The sequence below is a fragment of the Erythrolamprus reginae genome, chromosome Z (genome assembly GCF_031021105.1).
Source record: "Erythrolamprus reginae isolate rEryReg1 chromosome Z, rEryReg1.hap1, whole genome shotgun sequence".
Classification (NCBI taxonomy): Eukaryota; Metazoa; Chordata; class Lepidosauria; order Squamata; family Dipsadidae; genus Erythrolamprus; species Erythrolamprus reginae.
This window is the reverse complement of record NC_091963.1, coordinates 139137459-139159299: the sequence shown is the minus strand read 5'-3', so window position 1 is coordinate 139159299 and position 21841 is coordinate 139137459. Positions and strand designations below refer to the sequence as shown.

General features: G+C 38.4%; 2 protein-coding genes across 2 annotated transcripts; one reads left to right on the top strand and one right to left on the bottom strand.

The window, feature by feature from the left end:
• Window positions 1-342: 342 nt before the first annotated feature.
• Window positions 343-4507, bottom strand: LOC139175960 (C-type lectin Cal-like). Its single transcript, XM_070767380.1, has 5 exons — window positions 4440-4507; window positions 2490-2581; window positions 1945-2085; window positions 1638-1752; window positions 343-444 (listed from the first exon to the last, which is right to left on the bottom strand). Exons 1-5 carry the CDS (start codon window positions 4504-4506, stop codon window positions 377-379), a joined length of 483 nt encoding a protein of 160 aa, XP_070623481.1. The 5' UTR covers window position 4507; the 3' UTR covers window positions 343-376.
• A 3143-nt stretch (window positions 4508-7650) lies between these two features.
• On the top strand, window positions 7651-21796 carry LOC139154155 (regenerating islet-derived protein 4-like). The gene is made up of 7 exons (XM_070728588.1): window positions 7651-7809; window positions 8668-8740; window positions 10225-10320; window positions 11881-12044; window positions 13180-13320; window positions 18726-18903; window positions 21462-21796. Exons 1-7 carry the CDS (start codon window positions 7651-7653, stop codon window positions 21527-21529), a joined length of 879 nt encoding a protein of 292 aa, XP_070584689.1. The 3' UTR covers window positions 21530-21796.
• The last annotated feature ends 45 nt before the right edge of the window (window positions 21797-21841 follow it).

Sequence of the window (21841 nt, the reverse complement as noted above, 5' to 3'; positions counted from 1 at the left end):
GTCCATGGTTTTAATAGAATAGATATGTAGAAGATGAGATTCAAGTAGACATTGGATAAATGACCAACACATATTAATTGTACATCTTCACAACTGAGAAAAATAAAAGGTATCTTGTGTGCCTTTTCATGTTGTTATTGGGGAAGAGTATAAATAAACCAAGAATGACAACTTCAGAAAATATTTGCTTCAGAATATTTTTATTGATATTGTACTGTGCGAAAATCATGAGAAAAGTTCAAAAGAACCACAGAGGCAATTCTTGTAAATTCAGGTTTTGAAGAAGATGCAAAATGTGAGGAAGTAATAAGATAAGTGAGAAGGCAGCCCATCACATCAGTCTCCTGGGAAACACAGGGAGAAGTTTTGGTCATCTTTACAATGCATGTTTGCAGATGTAGGCATTGCGTGTGTTGCACTGAATGTCATTCCAAAGTTTAAAGCCTAAAATAGAAACGAGAAAAGTGCTATTATTATTTGCTGCAAAAAAAAGAAAAGAAAAGAAAGAAAAAGACTTTTTCTTTCTTTCTCCAAAGTACAGGATTTAGAAGAATGAGAATAATTTCCAGGAAACATTTACCATAGAATGTCCTCAATTTACAGCCATTTGCTTAGTGACTATTTGAAGTTATAACAGTACTGAAAAAAGAGGCTAATGACCATTTCTCACACTTACAACCATTTATAACCACTGCAGCATCCTTATGGTCACATGACAAAAACTTGGATGCTTGACAACTGGTTCATATTTATGAAAATTTCAGTTCCCATGGTCATGTGATCACCTATTATGATCATTTGATAAGCAAAGACAAGCCAAATTCAATTAACAACCATGCTACTAACTTAACAACTACAGTAATCTGCTTAACAACTGTGACAAGAAAGGCCATAACATTCACTTAATAACTGTCTCTCTTAGGAAAATAAACATTGTGCTCAATTATGGGCATAAGTCAAGGACTCTCTGCATTCTATATGTCTGTGTTTGAGACAAATTAGGAAAGCTGAAGTTTGGCTTCAATTCCATCCTTTGAATTTATAGGAACATTTGATTCTTATATAGCACTATATGAAGATGTTTACTCATTTCATCCTAAAGTAATTTCCCTCTGAAATAATGCTGAAAAAGAATTAGACACAATTTAACAACCAATTTCAAATCTACTTTGTTTCCCTTGAAAATAAGCCCTCCTCCAAAAATAAGCCCTCCCCGAAAATACCATTTGCTCTGGTTAAGGTTAGGGAGACTGAGCTGGAAATCAAGTAAGATGGCAAGAGAAGTTCCATCTTGCTCCACATGCCCTAAAATAATAAGGCCAAATGTTTATTTCAGGGTTCAAAAAATATTAGACAGGTCTTATTTTTGGGAAAACATGGTATATCATTTAAAACTGGAGAAAAAAATTGCAACTATAAAAATGTATCTATTGCAACACTAAAGCTAAAGTTTTAAAAAGAAAATAGACTGTTATCTAATTGAATTCAGCTATGTCTTTTGGTCTTGATATAAATTTCCTTGTCTCTAGCTTTCTTAGATCATGAAGAAATATATTGCTGGCCTATGATTCTCCATAGGCTGAGAGAAGTTGGAAACTCTTGGAGAAGTTCAGAGAAGTTCTGGGATGTTTACTTACCTGTGGACCGCCGCAGCTCCACACAGTGCTCATTTTTGTCATAGTTATCTGGTTGGTAGTTCATCCAAGATTTGTAGTTGTAAGTGGATTCATCAGCCCATCTCCATTTCCCAGTCTGTGGAAAGAAAATGTGCTTCAGAGAATAAGAACTTTGTCTAAATATGGACTGGAAATATTTATCTATGATTACATGAGTATTTTTGTAGTGAAGTATTGAGGAGAAGTCTATAGGATTTAGCAAGTCAATAAACATTGTGCCACTCCTAGTAGTGAGAAATAAGGGCAGAGTTAAATCAGATGATCTCACCTGACGGGTATCATGGAGTCCAATCCAGACATTACTGAATTCGCGTTGGTAAGTGGATATGTGCTCAGCTACCAGGAGCGTCTCTGCTTTGGTAAGAATAGAGGCAAGATGGGCCCCACGGCCATAGCTCTGGCACTCAATCTGAAGAAAGCCAAAAGCAATATGATTATTTGACAACACCTGGATAGTGAAACTTTCCATGTGTTGAGTTAAGCTTTGTGGAATTCCAAATATGGTCAATCATTTGTTCAACAATTATTGAAAGGATGTTTCTAAGGGTTATTGGGAGATGTTTATTTTACACATCAACGTGGTCTAATCTTGCAGTTACACTAAAGCCTCTTTCTTTCCAGCTCCAACTTTAAGAGTACTTTTAATTAGAAAGTTGGTAAAGAATATATGTGATTCAAATATAAGATGGTGGGATATATATTGTGAATCAAAATCTGTAACAGAGACAATTCCAATCTATCCAGCCCCCTACAATCCTCTTTCTATATTTTCTATATACCTAGTAGACATTGATTGGGAGAAACACTTCTTACCTCTGCTTCATGCCATGTCAACTTCTGATCAAAATATGCGTAGCAGTTGCCTTGGTTTTGCAGCCATTCCCTGGCACAGGTGTCAGCCTCCACTGCATTGAAAGAAAGTGATGAAAAGGAATATTAGAAGACAGAAGGACATAATGTCCATATAGAATTCTGGGAACAAAGGAAACATCTTGCTGGACTGGGATGTCTAATTAAACAATTTCCTCTCCTGGTGACCAAACAGGACAATTCAGGAGAATAATAATTAATAATAATAATTTATTAGATTTGTATGCTGCCCCTCTCCAGAGACTCGGATCCGTTGTGTGAAAGAAAGGATTATTGACCTTTCATATTGTTTTTTCCAGAGATACCAGGGTTTAGTATACGTTGGTCTCTACTTCATTTAAGGAGGGCAGTGAAAAAGAAGAGAGAATATCATGCTAGATCAGTGATGGATGAATCTATGGCATGCATTCCACAGGTGGCACATAGAGACATATTTGAGAGCATGTGAGGTGTTGCCCTATGTCAGGATTTCTGGATTTTCAGCATTTTTGCTCTCCCCAGGCTTCAGGAAAGCCTCATGAAGCTGGGAACAGCAAAAAACGGCCCAGCAGACGTATCAAAGCTTCAGTGAGGCCTGTGCCTGAGCAGCTCAAAAGTGTGTGTGTGTGCGCACTATTGTGTGTATGCATGTGCCCACATCCTCAGTGGGTCTGAACTGGCAGATAAAAATGGACTTGTGCCAAATATTGGTAATATTGCCTAAAAAAATGAGGATGAGCGTTTGTAATGCACCAATGTAAATACCCTTTTATTTTTGAAGATTGATATAATAAATAAATTCTTCTAGCTTCAGAGAATAATTAATTTCTTTTGACTTTTGATGAATCTAGAATGAGATATCCAACTCTAGTCCACATCTCTTGTCCTTTCCTTAATATTGACTCTCTAGCCTAGAACCAAGAGAGCACCAGAAAGAATTCATATACCTGGGCCTCACAAGGCAAATTATAGAAGATCAAAAGGACCTCTCCATATAATGGAAAAGAACCCAGGTGTTTGTTTATGTATTAATTCAACTTTGGCTAATGTAGTCCAGACATATGGATTACATGATGGAACATCATCAGTGATGGGCTCCTACGGGTATGGTCAGATATGCAGAACTGGTAGAAAAATTTTGATTTCCCTCCATTTTTTCCCCTTCTAGGCTCTGGGTATGCTTTTCCTATCACAGTAAATAAGGTTGAATCTGTGTAATTTTAGAAGAGCTGTGTGTGTGTGTATATACACACATACCGTTTATACAGTACAGAATGGATATTTTTGTGTGTACATAATGGATATTTTTGTGTGTAATATATATGTACACATGGCATATATATACATAGAATTAATTAGTATATTTTGGATGTTCAGTAATAGTAAATAGGGAAATCGTATCTCTTTGAGGCGAGAAAAGGCCACACACCCTAACCCAAACCCTTGATGTGAGTGATATCAAGTTGGCCACCTTTAAGCCAGTCACATGACCTTTAAGCCACCCCCTGGTCACATGATCGTCAAGCCACTCCTACCTGGTCACATGATTGGAAAGCCACACCCACAAAATAAGCCAAGCCCACAGTGTGATAGTAAAATGTTTTGCAGTCCTTCACTGAACATCATAATTAAGTGGTAGTCGATAAATATTAGATGCTAAAATTTCCATGTTTAATTCCTGAAAGTGTAATGTTATAATTGTATCCTTGTCTAGAAACCTTTTGCTGAAAACCACCTATATCTCTATTTTTGTGAAACATAGTCATGGTTAGGTTAGTATCACTTTAACATGTATTGGACACTTATCATTTAAGATGTCAGAACAATTTTTGCTTCCCATGCTATTAAAAAAAAGGCCTGATGGGCATTAAAAGGCAACCATCCAATGGTGTTGAAATATATCAAAAGAATTACCTTGAAGGAAAGGACCAGCAAAGAAGATGCCAAGAAGGCAGAGGCTGAAGTAAGTGAGCAGTGCCATCTTTCGATTTACCTTCAAAGATAGAAAGAAACAGTAAATACCAGAAGGGTATTCTTTAATTGCCATTCTTTGAAGAAAGTGAATGAAGAAGAACATGTGTTTTTCTTGTTTAAATTGCAGTTGTTATTCTGCTCTCCCCTTATTTGGATTCTGAAGAAGCTGTATATTTGATATATGCTGACTTCAGTAGGTCAACTCTGTATAGAGTAAACCTGAACCGATGATCTATGGAGATTCTCAACCATCCATGTCAAGAGCCTCAGTGGCGCAGTGGTTAAGGGTGCAGCAGTGCAAGCTACTTCTTCTGATCACGGGCTGCCAGCAATTTGGCAGATCGAATCTCAGTAGGTTCAAGATAGACTCAGCCTTCCATCCTTCCAGGGTCAGTAAAACGGGGACCAAGATTGTTGGGTGAAATATGCTTACTCTCTGTAAACTGCTTAGATAGGGCTATAAAGCACTGTGAAGCACTATATAAGTCTAAAAGGCTATTGCTGTGGTTTTCCCAATGGTGTTTTTTCAAAAGTCAACTGGACTTTCTTGAAGACATCTTGCTTCTCATCCAAGAAACTAACTGAAGAAATGGGTTGGATGAGAAGCGAAATGTCTTCAAGGAAAAGCATAGTCCAGTTTCCTTTGGGACAACCTGAACCCACTGATCCCAGCAGAACATCATGTACTGCAGATCTTGTCCCAGATCTCTCTTGAGTAATTTCTTTTATAAATTTTAGAGCAAAGTTATGAATATTGTCAGATGTTACCAACAAAATTATGGTTATGCCTCATATTAAACATCAGGATCAGGAATATCAGTTTCTTTCTTAACCTGAGAAGAAGCTACAATTGCCGCCCCGAGTCTATGGAGAGGGGCGGCATACAAATCTAATAAGTAAGTAAGTAAGTAAGTAAGTAAGTAAGTAAGTAAGTAAGTAAGTAAGTAAGTAAGTAAGTAAGTAAGTAAGTAAACAAACAAACAAACAAACAAACAAATAAACAGTTAGCTGTCAGAAATGTAGACATGTTTTACAGAATATTTTTTCATTTAGTCTTTTTCCATGTATTGAAATTCACTGTAAATAAATATAATGAATTAAGATTCTGGCAATACTACAATGTTCTTATTCAAATGAAGTTTTGCATTTGATTTATCATAAAGTCTCAGTTGTTTTTCTCTGTGAGACACTGAGAAGCAGATATTGTAACTAAACCAGGTTAATAATACTTCTACTAGTGGGAGAATATAACTTTTGTTCATAAAGACTATATCACTGCTATGTTTGTATGCCTCCCATATCTGGTTCTATTCAGCCACTCACCTTGTGATGTTCTTCTCCTGGATGGGCAGAAGTGGTGGACAGATGAGCTGGATCTCTCTAAGATGTTCTCTTGCTTTCTGAGCAACAGTTATATACAGTCCAGGGAGACATGATGCAACGCTAATGACCCAAGTCCTTCAAGGAAATCCTGATATGTCCTTTTAAATTTTGCATAAATAAAGGCCAAAGTGGCAGGAAGTAATTCATGAACCCCATCATGTAGCATGGAAAAAGGGCATTATATTTTAGACATATAAGCATTGCCAAAATAATCTGACTATATCCTGGAGAACATTTGTTCATTTTCTCATTCCATTAATGTTCAATTCCAGATAATTAGCTTGGCAGAAACCCAAGATTTATCTAACCCACTGCAAGACCCTATTTTTCTGAAATGCCCCTGGTTTAATATTTTCCAAACAAGCCTCTTTCTCCTCCTTCTCCTTCCCTTTCTCCCTCTTCTTTTGAGTGCTCAGAACAACGTTCAAAATGTCTAACAACAGTGAAGATGATAATGTTATCCATTCAGTCCGACTCTTGGCAGTTCTATGGGCCAGATCTCTCCACATCTTCTGAACTTTCTTTGAGTTTTTCTATTCTATGGCTGGTGTCAACTCTGATGTTGTTGATGGCTTGGTTGGGATTGGGCGACATAGAAGTCAAATTAATTAAATTTAATTAAATATTCCATATCTGATTAGGAGGACAATATCAAAACACCATGGAGTTTCAGTGAGTATAGGCAAATGAAGGTTGGGCTCCATAGAAAAACATTCAGCATCTTCTTGTGAATAAAGGATTATTCATGCATAGGATGAAGTTTCTCCAGATAGCTGCCATTGGATCTGGATATACTGTAGTTCTAAACATTCTAGTTTGACAATTCTGCCTAATTCAGCTTCTAAACTAACTCATCTTTTTGATCAGCAAAGGTAGTTCCAGTATTTGAGTTCTGGATTTTCTCTATAGCCCATTTGAACTTTTTTTTAATCTACTCTGATTAAACTAACCTTGGCTTGTTTTTTCTAGACATTGCCTTGCAGATCATGGCTTGTTTCTTGATTCTTTTGCCACTCCAATGGCGTTTTTTGTTCATTGCCTTGAGAACTCTATAACAAAACAGAAATCCAGGCCAGATTTCATGTCTGATGGTTGACAGGTCAATAATAGTCACAGCCTGTGAAAGATTAGGTAGAAGATTATGTGTAAATTCAGTAGTTAAGCAACCAACTTCCCCCAGTTTCAAGATTTACATAAATCATCCTTGATGGTATCTCCTAGGACATCACAAAAGTTTTCCATTTTTTTTAACAGTTCATGACAAGGTGTCAAAGGGATTTCCTCCAGGCTTATACATTTCCTGGTGGCCTTCAAGAGAGAGCTGAAAGGGGGAATAACGTTACAATTCAAGAATAATATTTGCTTGTATACGTAGTACCTAACTACTCTCTCTTAAGATTATCAATCACCTTAATGTTTGCACTATAATGGAAGACCAGTAGTTGCATAAATGGTATGAGTCATAGTCAGCTGCAAATCAAAACCTCTCAATGTATCTCATCCTTCAATTTCCTTTTCATGTTTTTAAATATACACTTTTCTTTCTATTTTCAAAAGACATTTCATCTAAAAAAGACTCTATTGAGCCCCAAAGAAACTGCCAATGTTTGGTTCAGAGCTATTCAGTTCTTTGATTTTAAAATAAATGTGCTTTTAAAATGTGCTCTTTAAAATAAAAAGCACAAAGACAAATCATTTTTAGATAAATGAATGGTTTATTGCATAGACAAATTTAGAAGACCATCTTTATGGTGACTCAGTACTGGGAATGGTGCCATCATATCTGCATTTTGTTTTGTCAAGCCTTGGTGGTGCAGTGGCTAGAGTGTGGTACTGCAAGCTACTTCTGCTGATCACGGGCTGCCAGCAGTTGGGCAGATCAAATCTCAATAAGCTCAAGTTTGATGCATCCTTCCATCCTTCCAAGGTTGGTAAAATGAGGACCCAGATTGTTGGGGCAATATGCTTACTCTCTGTAAATCACTTGATGATGTTTGTCCATTGTGTTCAAGGAGGACCTTGACATCTAATGGGTTGTGAGCTGTACATGTTGTGTCCACAGGTGGCTGGAAGGCCTATACAGGCATAAAATGTTCTGCCATATGTTGGGCAGACATGTGTGAGCACCATTGTCACAGCATTTGCATTTGTAGCCCTGGCTTTGTGGAGTGCTTTACAGCCCTCTCTAAGCTTTAAATCGCTTAGAAGAAGCTGTAAAGCACTGCGAAGCGGTATATTGCTATTTCTATTTCTATTGCTATTATGTTGCCTGCAAAACTGGGAAAGAGCACTTGCCTCAAAATATCTGTCTATGGAGATTCTCAGTCATCCAGATCATGTGTCTACGAAAGATGCTTTTTCAAGAGGCAGCTGATATTTTCTGGTTTTAATTTGAAGATGTTTCACTTCTCATTCACTTCTTCAACTCAAAATATGTCATTGCCAATGAGATAGCAATGATAAGGTTTTCTTTGTCCATCTAAGAAAAGGTTGAGTGATCATTGATAAATGTGGACCATCTCCCAAAATGTACCTTTCATGGTACATAAGTTCAATCTAAGATAATTGCATCCCTCTAATTGAAGTTATCTGTCTGAAAACTGTAGAAGTAACCTTCAGACGGATCACTTGTGAGTCACTTGTGATAGAGACATTTACCTTTACCTTGGGGCTTGTTATAGCATTTAGTAACTGGACATCCCAGTTTGCATTAGTATGTGAAGACATTTCCTAACACCTGTTACCCTTGTTATTTCATCACACCTTCTTGAAATGTATATAACAGACACCTGTGAAACACAAAACCTCTAAGATCATCTTCAGCTGGAAACCCCATCATAGTCTGGTGAAAGATTCAGGTGAGGATCTAGATTACCTGCTTTTTGTTCCCCTCCCCCACCATGGGATTGTTGTCGCCATTTAAGGATGGTTTTTAAGAGGTCCTCAACTTATTAGCATTTACCTTTAGTGGCTGTTGGAAATTTTGATGATGCTGCCCAAAGGAATGTAGGTTTGGTCCTCAAAGTTCCAGTCATTTCAATACTGTGGTCACTCAAACAAAATTTGGTCATTCATTCATTCATTCATTTGATTTTTTTATGCCACTCTTCTCCTTAGACTTAGGGTGGCTTACAACATGTTAGCAATAGCACTTTTTAAAAGAGCCAGCATATTGCCCCCACAATCCGGGTCCTTGTTTTACCCACCTCGGAAGGATGGAAGGCTGAATCAACCTTGAGCTGGTGGTGAGATTTGAACTGCTGACTTGCAGATCTAGCAGTCAGCTTTAGTGGCCTGCAATACTGCACTCTACCCACTGTGCCATCTCGGCTCACCAGCTTCTACTTTTGACTGGCTGGAGCTTTCGGTGGCCATATAATTGTATTTGTGACCTTTCTTATCAGTTTCTTTTAAGCAAAGTCAATAGGAAACTGGCCAAAAAACAGAATAAGAGCATTGGAAGAGACTTTGGAGGTCTTCTAGTCCAACTTCCTGCTCAAGCAGGAAGCCCTATACCCATGATGGAGAACCTATGGCATGCGTGCGCCAGGTGTCACATGGAGCCATATTGGAGGGCACGCGAGACATTGCCCTGTATGAGCTCCATTGAGCATGCATGCATTAGCTAGCTGGTTTTTGTCCTTGGGGAAGGCCTTCTTTTTACCACACTATATATTCAATATATATCCTATATATTCACTATATATTCAACATATATCCTCCGGAGGCTTTCTGAAGCCTTGGAGTGCAAAAAACAGCACAACAGACAAACTGGAAGTTTATATTTCCGAACTTCCGATTTGCCCATTTGACCATTTTTTCACCATCCCAGGCTTCAGTGAGCCTGCACAGGGACAGGAGGGATTATGCGCTTATGCAGTGTGTGTGTGTGTGTGTGGGGGGGTCCGCAAGTGTGTAGGGGGAGGGAATGGGTGCTAACACATGCACACATCTTCTTTTGGCATGCTGACCAAAAAGGTTTGCCATCACTGCCCCATACCATTTCAGACAAATGGTTGGCTAATCTCTTAGCGTTGGTGGTGAATTGTTCCACTGATTAATTATTAATTAATTATTCTAACTATCAGAAAATTTGTCCTTAATTCTAGGTTGTTCTTTCCTTGATTAGTTTCCATCCATTGCCTCTTGACTTGCCTTCAAGTGCTTTGGAGAATAGGTTGACCCCCTTGTGACAGCCCCTTAAATATTGGAAGACTGCTAACATGCCATTCTTAATCCTTCTTTTTACCACACTATATATTCAATTCCTGCAACAGTTCTTCGTATGTTTTAGCCTCTATTCCCCTAATCTTCTTTGTTGCTCTTCTCTGCACTCTTTTAGGTGAGGCTTCCTTGCTTAGTCTCACTATACTTATGTACATACATGTATCGGGGTGGTTCCACTTATCTTTCCCTACTGGTTTGCATCACAATGGAGGTAAGTGTTTGGCCCACCTTACTTGGGACTCCTTTTGCTTCCCACTTAAGGACCTTGCAATTACCAAAACATCCTGGATTGCTGCAGCTAAGTCAAAGAAGTCAATGACATTACACTATAAAATTATATGATATAACACTATATCATATATGCAGTGATATAACACTATATATACATAATGTTGTGCATATCACAGATTGACATAGTGATGTCAATCCCAGTCCAAATTACCATTGTAACTCAACTACTATCAAATCATATATCAGTGTTGAAGCACTGATTTTGTTTGAATATGGTGCACCATTAAAGAGGCCTTTTAACATTAAGATTTTTTTTCTCCAGAGCAATAACAACAATTGTAAATTTTATGATGGTCGTGGTGGTGATGGTGATATCCCTCATCAAATTCAGTGCAAACACAATACAGTTCAATCCATATGTTTGGACTCATGAATAAACCAATCTAATCTGAACTTGTCAACAAGATTTGATTCGGAACATTACCTAAATTATTTTGGCTCTGTTTAGGCCCATTCAATCTAATAAATACGTTCAATGTTCCAAAACTATCCAAATTGATTTGGGGGTGTCCGATATTCATGCAAGCCTACTAAATTATTATTATTCCTCCATATGTTTAATAATGTTCTCCTCTTATCTTAAAAATAACAATGTGCTAAGAAATTGGAGTTTTCTGTAACCATAGAGACCTAGAATATTAGGCTATGGTTACAAGATTCATGGTTTTGACTATAAGATAAACCAAACTCTGTTTCTTTACCATCAAGTCAAATAAACCACAACTTAATGTAACACTGAGCTTTATATACAAATTAATTTACTTGACTGAAACCCTATCAGTGCAAAGTATTGTGCAATACTAACTCTTGAAAATTGCAGATACAGAACAAGTTTAAATCTGTGCATGAATGTTCCTACCAAAGGTCCTGTTATTGACTTGTCTCTATCACTATTTGGTATTTTCAGGTGAATTTAGAGAATGGGATTATTTATTTATCTGAGTCCCTTCCTGGTCAGCTTTCTCTTTTCATTCCCTTTCTTTGGAGGTGAGTTATTACATATTATTTTAGGTAGCACTACCTCCTTCATTCCCAAACCTATAACGTTGCTTAGGGTGTAACATTATTTATATTAGAGTAAATGAAGCTATGGAAATGAATTACCCAAACGTATTTCAAAAGAGAACTGCTCATTTGAATAACAGCATTATTTCTCTTAAAACAAATCTTCAATTTGTAGAAATGCTACTCAGTTATACAGTACAACACATGCATGGTAGAACTGGTTTAACTTTTGGCAGGGTTTCAAGACCCGGGTTTGCAAAATATGAATAAACACTTCCTAACTAAGAACAATTAACTAAAATACAATTTTGGGCATACTTGCAAAAGAACACATTTTTTATTTCTGTTTTATGCAGCATTTCCTCTAAGTTGGCTGAGGGAGTTGAAATTAGCGAAGTGTTAATAGTGTAAAGGCTATTGATCTAGATTAACCAACAATCTGAATAAATATATGTTGCAAGATCTTTTGGTTAAGTAGTAGATTATTCCTCTTCTGATTCCATTCTCTGCATTTCCTATTTATCTATATCCCACCCATATACAATAGTTAATGCTGACACCTGTGCTAGAGAGTGGCTACAGTACCAGGGCAACTGCTATGGATATTTTGAGGCCGAGAAGACATGGGAAGAAGCTGAGGTAAGAGGAAGTTCTGAATATGAGAGTTGACTTTCAGATTATGTAACCTGGTTGTTGGAATAGTCACCCCTGTATGGATTTTGGAATAAAAGAGTTGTGTCTTTTTAAATGCTTTCCTTTTCTGGCTAATCCTTCACACCCCTGATTACTATATTTAAGTATAGTTGTCTCCACTTTGTTGTTCCCCCCTCTTCTCCCTCTTTCTTCACACACATCATGGCTCATTAGGTGTCCACTTGTATAGAATGTTTTATTGTTAGAATAGGAACCCTTTATTTTTCTTTGCAGTTACTTTGCTGTTGATCCAGAAAGGTAATGTGTATTTTATGGGTTTGCCTTTGATTAAACTTGTTTCTTTTAACTTTTGTATTGAGAGTTTGAATTCTCAACCCTGGTCTGGTCAAATTCATCTTTTTGCTATCTAATGCCTTCCCCTTGTTTCTCTGTATGGAAATTAGCCAGGCAGACAGTTGGACAAAACTACATCTCCCTCCAAATCCAGATCAGCTAATTATGAGAGTTTTATTTATTTATAAAATTTATTTGCTGCCCATCTCTTATCCAACAATCCTAAGTAAGTTACAACATAAAAACATTGCAGGATGCAGGAAATGGCTAAGGCTAATCACAAGTAATTCTTATTATGGCTGGAAGCTAGATATAGGTGATGGCTTGAAGGTGGGGTCAAATGTAACATCAGTTTGGAATCTTGACACAGTCACAAGAGACCCAAGTCCAGCTGACTCTTATCTAGTACTAATTTGCTTTAACCATTAGTAGATCAGATAATTGTAACATGATTATAACAGATGTAAGTAAAATGTAATAAACTTTTAGTGCTTCAAAATTGACTCCTGATCCTGGTTACTTCTTCCTGACATTTAGTCAGTGAAATAGAAACCCCTTCAAAAGAAAATCCAGAAAACTTCCAATAGTTTGGGTCCTCTACCAGAATATGGAACTTAAGACTGGGAGATGGGAAAGTAGAATCAAAACATCATAATTCCATGTAGTTCTAGTGTCACTTTATGACTCTTCCCTCTATTGCATTGATCCTGGCCATGCTACTGGCTAGCCAGATGCAGAAGAAAGAGACAGTACCACTCAAACACTTTATTTCCTTTGTGCTGTCCAGATTGAGTGCCAGAGTTACCATCGTGGGACCCATTTGGCATCTATACTCACTCTTGCAGAGACTCTAGTAGTGGCTAATCATATCGTGTCCTATCAGACTAAGCCCAGCAATGTATGGATTGGATTGCATGACATTAGACATGTAAGTAACTAGAGGTTCTGTATTATTCTGCTCAACCCATGTCTTCTAATATTTATACTTTACATGACACGTAATTAAAAATAGTCTCCTTTGAGTTGAGTTCATCATTCCATGGAGTCCAATCAATGGAGCTTTCTTGGTAATATGAAAATATCTCTAGTATATTTCAATCTAGTCTATAGCCCTATAATTTCCTGTTGGCAGCCTGGCATTAATCAGATCTGACAGTGTTGCCAAGAGAGATGACAGAAATTCTCTGAGTTCTACATAGGAATTATTGAGTGTGTCATTCATATATCAATAACTGTCTGTTTTGGCACAGTAACCAAACTGGACAATGGATAGTTAAGACCGCAGAAAAAACAATTCCAACCACCCTGCTTTCCATAGAAAGCCTATATATTGCATGGGCCAGAAGATGACCGAGACAATCTCTACAAACCCCTTGCATCCTGGACAAAAACTATTATAACTTCTCCCCTCAGGATGCTGCTATAGAGCATTGCTCGCCAAAGCAGCAAGACACAAAAATATTTTCTCCCTATGCCATCCCTCTAGTAAATACCTAATTCCAACAGCATTGCCTTTTGCCTAAAGATATTTACCCAATATTGATGCAAAAGCCTGTATTGCTATTGTCCTTCTCATTTTCTCTTCTTTCTTAATTTCTCTTTCTCCTCTTCTCATCTCTCCTACTACTTTCTCTTACTGATATCTCATGAGTTATCACTTGTTTGTATCTTATGAATTATGATTGTATCTTATGATTTATGATCTATGGTTTATCACTTTGTTGTTTGTACGTACATAGAGAGCTTATGCGCTGGAAACAATTTTTGTGTGTGTCCAATCACACTTGGCCAGTAAAGAATATTCCTATTCCTATGACATAGACTGAGGTATTGTGTACAACCTAAGATTTCCTCCCACCAGTGAAGGGCAAAATCTTCATAATAATTTAGAATCTTTGGTTTTTATGCTCTTTGTTATGCCATACTTTTCTGAGTATTCCTTTGTCTTATTTCATCTAGTAATACTTCATGTTTTCTCTCCATAATTTTTCATGCATTTCTGATTTACAGTTTTAGATTCTTAGGAGCAAACTTTATATAGTCCTCTCCATTCCCAATAGTACAGTTCTTCCAATATGATGTCTTTTTTGGAATTAGTTTGCAAATAGTTTTAAAATGTTTGTATGAAAATTCAGCCAGATATGAGGGTCACCCAGAATGTAATGCACCACATTTTTTCTTCAACAATTATTTATTGAACACAATGAAACCTACATACAAGAAAGAATGATGTTTCTTCCACACTCCCTATTTTTCCATGTAATTTCCATCCTTCCTCCAGTGAGACACAAGGGCATGTATCCCTGTCGGTACCACTCCTTGTTCTGGTCACGAAGTCTTGGAGCTCTGCCGAACCATCTTCAAATGTCCTCACCCTTTCTGCCCAGTGACTAACCGTACTTCTGTCGACTGCAGATTATCCATAAACTGTACACAAATGTTCGTGGATGTTCCCAACATTCTTTCTCCGCAGTAAGAAATTCAATGATGACACACTGCTTGTAACGTACATGCCATTTTAAAACACTGCTGCAGCTATGCTATCTATCTGAAGAAATGCAAAATTTACACATGCACTCATGACAATTCAACCAATGTATATCTAAAGTTTTGCATTTGTACCATTACTGTAGGCTGAGAGAAAAAAAATGTGGTGCATTACTTTCTGGGTGACCCTCGTATCTTTTAAGAATGCATTTTGCACACACATCTTTCTTGATATATTTTTAGGTCAAAGCATGATTTGAAAATCATTCAGAAGAAGTGTATACTTATATGAAGCATTTTCTATAAAATTTTTCTTTTTGGTTATTCATTAAAATGGCCTGATATTTTCCATGCTTCTGTCCAAGCAACCTGAAAAAAAGTGCTCTATTAAAACCATGATATTTTTTCTTCACCCTGACTTATCTGTGGGCCAACATTTTGAGAAAATGTGTTTTATGACTCTCTTGGCATTCAGAAAGCTAAGCTGAACTAGGTTACTTTTTCTGATCCTTTCTCAATTCCAAACCATTTTATCTTAGGAGTTCCATGGAAGCCCCTTTGCTTATCATCATTATGACTTTCATCTTTAACTTACAGGCTCACTTCCTTCATCTTCTTCTCAGCACAGCCTTGAAGCTGCTTGCTGGCTTCTCTATTGGCATCCTGCTGTTTGGCCACTTGGGCTACTTTTGTCTCCAAAACATTGATGGAAGACATATAAGATTTGGGAACACTCTTCATTTTCTGCAGCTGAGTCGCCCATCGCTTGTTTTGATGCTCATGCTGCTGGCAAGCCTCTTCATTCTTCTCATCAGTTTTGTTCTCTGTGTTCAGGTCTGTGTCTTTGTATTCTTCATGTTCTTTACATAAACATTCCCTTTTCTTACAACATAGAATGGTAGAGTTGGAAAGAACCTTGGAAATCTTTTAGTCCAACCCCCTACTTGAGCAGAACACCATGTATGAGTAATGGTGAACCTCCCCCCTTTTTTTCTCTTCTCCTCATGCTATCGCACATGCGTGAGTGCCCACACCCATAATTCAATGCTTAGGGAGGGCAAAAACAGCTTTGCCCCTGGAGGCCCTCTGCAGGCCGGAAATGGCCTGTTTCCCAACTTCTGGTGGACCCAGTAGGCTCGTGTTTCACCCTCCCCAGGCTCTAAAGGCTTCCCTGGATCCGGGGGAGGGTAAAAACACCCTCCCCTATCCCTCTGGAGGCTCTCTGGAAGCCAAAAACGCCCTCCTAGAGCCTCTGTGTGAGCCAAAAATCAGCTGGTCGGCACACACATGCATGTTGGAGCTGAGCTGGGGCAATGGGTCACATGCCAGCCGATATGGCTCTATGTACCACCTGTGGCATCCATGCCATAGGTTTGCCATCACTGCCCTATATCAATTCGAATAAATGGTTGTCCAGTCTCTTTCTGAAAGCTTCTAGTGATGAAACATCCATAGGTTCTGAAGGGATCTTGTTCCATTGATTGATTGCTTTCACCCTTAGGAAATTTCTTAGTTCTAGGTTGCTTCTCTCCTTGGCTAGTATCCATCCATTGTTGCTTGTCTTGCCTTTTGGTGCTTTGCAAAATTGTTTGACCTCCCCCATCTTGGCAGGAGTCCTTCAAATGTTGGAAAACTGCTACTATCTCTCCCCTAGTCTTTTTATTAAACTAGACCAGTGGTTCCCAAACTTTTTTGGCCATGCCTCCCTCCCAAGCATCTCTAAAATCCCTATACCTCCCCCATGACATATAATTCTTACTATTCAAAAAGTGAACTCTACACATGCAGGGAAAGCCTCAAAGGCCATTAGCTTGGTTTAAACAAGTCTCCAATTGCCCCCATTAAAAATCAAATTGTCCCTGGCATGGGCCCCACATTGGGAGCCACTGGACTAGACATACCCAAATCCTGTAACTGTTCTTCATATGTTCTACCCTCCAGCTTGCGAATTATTCCTGTTGCCCTTCTCCGAAGTCTTTCAAGAGTCTCAACATCTTTTTTATACTGTGGTGATGCAGTATGCCACGTGTGGTCTTACTAAGGCTTTGTAAAATGCTACTAGAACTTCATGTGATCTTGCTTCTAACCCTGTATTGATGCAGTCTAGCTTTTGGGGCCGCTGCCACATAAATTGAACGGGTCCGGGGCCGCCACAGAGAAGGCTCTTCCCCTGGGGCCCACCAAACGACATTGTTTGGTCGACAGGACCCGGAGAAGGCCAACTCTGTGGGACCTTATCGGCCGCTGGGATTCGTGAGGTAGAAGGCGGTTCCGGATGTATTCTGGCCCAATGCCATACTGTTTGCTTAACGTTGCTTACAGTTGACCTTTTTCACTGCAAAGCATATACTGTATCAAAATAATTGTTCCAAATGTCTCCATTCCTCTTCTATTGTCTACACTCTTTTTTCTTTGAGACATTAGCTTTAATCCACTTTCTCATCTGTATAAAACTAGCATCACTGTAAATGGGCTACACAGAATTTCTATCTCAGGTTTATTTTCCTACAAAAGATAATCTCTAGTAATTTTCAGCCAGGGATGTGTTGAGACCACAGTCTCCAGAAATTCCAAACCACATGGATTATATAACCTTCCAATCTGCCATAAATATTTTTGCAGTATCCTGGGCCAGGTAGAACCTTCCAGGTAGAACTCTCAGAGACCTATAATTGATTAGATTTAGATTTATTGGATTTATATGCCGCCCCTCTCCGTAGACTCGGGACGGCTCACAACAATGGTAAAAAAACAATACATAATAACAAATCTGATTAAACTTTCAACAGGGCTTCAAATGTGGGGACAAAACTCATCCTTCAGAGAAGATATTTATTCTCCAAAAATATTCTCCCCTCCCTTGGTTCATTTTGGTAGCCAAACATCCCTTTTTTTGATGTCCTCTAAATTCTAGTTGCAATCTCTGCATCAAGAAAGGAGTTTAAATTGGACAAATGTGATGCTTCTGCCCAAGGCTGCTCAGAGAATCTAAGGAATCTTGTATACCCGAAAGTTATCCTTGAAACTTTGCCATTTCATCAACTGAGGAGCCAGTTTGCTCTAGTGATTACAGCAACAGGGTAAGGGTAGAAAGCAAGAGGCTGTAAATTTAAATCTGATCTGAGTTATGAAACCCAGTTACATAGGTAGCAAGTCACTTTCTCTCAGCTCAATCCACTTCATAAGGTTGTTGTGGAGAAAATGGGAGGAAGATCTGCATTGGGTTGTTTATAAAAATAATATATGCAGGTATAAGTAAAAATAAAAATAAGCTGTGCTAGTCAGTGATAACACAATGTAAGCCCTGCAAGATTTCCTTATTCTCCTTGATCCTTATTGTAGTGCCAGAGATAAGATATTGGTTTCCAATCAGTCTGGAATCCAAATAATAAAAATGGGCTTTTCTAGGTTTTTGTTTTCTTTTACATTTCTGCCCTTTTACCTTCTCTTTTGTTTCAGCAGTCTTTTCATAGGGAATTCCCTATTTGTCTATGGAGATTATCAGTCATCCAAATCATGGTTGTCCCAAAAGTGCTTTTTCCAAATGGACTTTCTTTCTTTTCCCTTGAAGATATTTTGTATCTCATCCAAGAAGCTTCTTCTGCTCTGACTGTTGTTCTGATTGAACTGAAGAAGCTTCTTGGATGTGAAGTAAAATATTTTCAAGGAAAAACAAAGAAAGTCCAGTTGCCCTTTGAAAAAGCAGCTTGGGGAATCTCCCTATTTCTTCCCCTCTCTCCCCTGCACTTCTTGGTTTTTCCAATTCAAAGCCCTTGGAGACCAATCTGGAACCAAAACTTTATTCAGGTTTGAACTGTTGCATTATCCCCTCTTTTCATCACACAGAATGGAAAATGGAGATGGTCTGATGAATCCACCTACAACTACAAGGCATGGATGTTGGGGAAACCCAACTTGAGAACAAAGGAATATTGTGTTGAGTTGGTCCGTCCTGTACATGGAGCTAATGTTTCAAAGGAGTCCTATCATCAATATGAAGCAGCACCCATCACAGATCATAAAGGTGAAAATTTTCAACATATTGCCAACAGGCATTACTCTCCTGTTCAGTAACATTCCTTGACCTCAGCTAAATCACTTGAATAGTGGTGAACACTTTTTCTTAGAATATGTGTACACCAGTCACAGTGGGAAGATCTTCAGGGCAAATCAGAGAGAAATGGGTCTAAATCTCTATTCCCAACATTTAGCCTGATCTGGAAACTGTCAGTCAATGGCTCACTGTGATTATGATGCTAAATAATGATTTGTTTTAATGTGGCTTGTGGAACAGGCCGCAGCGGCCTGATTTACATGGTTTAAGTTAAAAAATATCCTTAACCCCTAAATCTAAACATATTGAGATGTTATGCAACTTGAGAATTCAAGTAATAGCGTCTTGAACTAGGTAAACCTGTGCTCCAGGAGCTATTGGTTAGATACCCCATCCTTCCCAAGTCTAGTTTTCTACCAGACATAGCTAATGGGTTGGAAAATAAAATAAAGGCAATAGAATTTATTTCCACAAGAACTGAGACCTCCTTTTTTATTTTTTAACAGGGGTCTGCAAACTTGGCAACTTTAAAATTTGTGGGCTTCAACTCCCAGATTTTCCCAGGAAGGAATTTTGGAAGTTGAAATCCACAAATCTTAAATTTGCCAAGTTTGGAGACCCTGTTCTTTAGGAAGGAACAACGTACATTAGCTGACCTTCAGCTTGTAACCCAGGCATCCATCTCTTGCTACCTGAATGCAAATGGCTAAACTAAAATTATTAGACCTTTTATGATATATTGTTATTTTATTTATTTATTTTATTTTATCTATTTTCCTGTAAGCCTATATTGACCTAATCGGGAACAGGGCCACTGGTTATCCAAGTCCTTGGAGTGGGGCAGCATATAAATCCAATGAATGAATGAATGAATGAATGAATGAATGAATGAATGAATGAATGAATCCAATGAATGAATGAATGAATGAATGAATGAATGAATGAATGAATGAATGAATGAATGAGGAGAAGAGGAACAGTGATAGAGGTATTTTTTAATTAAGTAATATCAATGAGTTCCTTTCTGGCAGGAAGCTTAGGCTTTCCTGACCATGCACAATGGCTTTGATTCAGATTATTTCCATTTTAAAATTAAACAACTAAAACAACAAACTGGAACAGGATATGAGTTTGAGTGTCCAAAATCCATGAACCTTGATTGAGAACAAGACAGGGTATACTTGGAATACTTCATCCAGTTCTGGTCATCACACTATAAAAAGATATTAAGACTCTAGAAAGAATGCAGAGAAAAGCAACAAAGATGATTAGGGGCAAGTGTGAAATGCTATCAGTTCAGCCCGATATGGATGTAACAGTAGCGGTGGCCACCAGTGGTTTAGAGAACCTCTAGAAGCATGAGGTTCCATCCACTCACCCAGACATCACCATTTTTTAAAACCCTCCGCCCATGCGCAAAGCCTTTTGTGCATACACAGAGAGTGAAATAGTGCAAGTGATGGTGGCACACACAAAGTGCTTACGAACCGGTAAAGAAGGTAAGAAGGTAAGTAGATTTCACTACTGATTAGTGATCTGGCATCTAAGGCATATGATAAACTATTGCAGGAACTGGGACTGTCTAAATAACAAAGAGGACTAGTGACATGATAGCAGTCTTCTGATATTTGAGAAGCTGTCAGAAAGAAAAGGGAGCCAGCTTATTGTCTAAAGCACCAGATGGCAAGACAAGGAGTAATGTATGAAAAGAAAGATATAATCAAGAACTAAGAAGAAATTACCTGGAGTGAAAACAAATTAATCAGTGAAATAGCATGTTTTCAGAATTCATAGGTGCAATAACACTGGAGTTTCTTAAAAAGAGTTTGGACAGCCATCTGTCCAGAATGGTATTGGGTCTCATGCTTGGACAGGAGTTTAGGCTAGATTAGGGGTGTTGAACACAAGGCCTGCGGGCTGGATCTGGCCTGTTATGTGGTTGGATCCAGCCTGTAATGTGGTTGGATTTGGCCCGCAGGGCCATCCTGAAAAATGTAAGGTGCCAGCCCACATACCTTTGACCTGATCTACCCAATATAAAGAGGAAATATTGGGGCAGTGTGGCCTCAGCCTAGTCTGCCCACTACGAAAAGGAAACATCAGGCCAGTGGCCCTGTCTACTCAGTGCGAAGAGGAAAGATGCCAGCAGAGTGGTGTGAAATTAGCCATGCCCACCCAGTTGTCCATGTCCACCCAGTCAGCCACCCCCAGTGAGTGATATCAAATTGGCCATTCCCACTCAATTGCCCACATCTACATAATCCGCCACACCAGCCTGGCCAACAGAAGTTCTGATGTGGCCTTCAACACAATTGAGTTTGACACTCTTGGGCTAGATGATGTGCAAGGTTTGCTCCAATTCTGTTTACAAAAGATTACACACTACGACGGTAGAGTCCCCTTTTGCTTTTGAGGCAGCATCTGTCCATTATGGGTTAATCTTGTCATGCTTTACTGAATCCCAAAGACTGGCTGGCTGGCTGAACACATCCCATTATTTAATCCCTGCTTGTTTTTATTCCTCATAGATTTCATTAAATGGAACAACACCGCATGTCACAAACGGAATGCTTACATCTGCAAGCATGCATTGTAGGAAAGAGACACTGATTCCATAAGGTGAGAGGTTCACATGAATTGGACTTACAGAAGAAGAGGACCTCTTGGAAGATACATTCTTTTAGTCACGATTCATACAGACCATGCTAAATATAACTCATAGTATCTGATATTAAGAGTTTCTGGCATTGTGTTTGCATCAGAAATTTTAACAGGCAGTTTTATGTTCTGTACTAACTGTTATTTACGCCTCAGATTCTTTGGGAAAGTCCCTTAATAATTAAAATAATAAAATACTGTTATGTTGACACTTTCTTTGAGTCTTGATCATCCATACATATTTCCATAA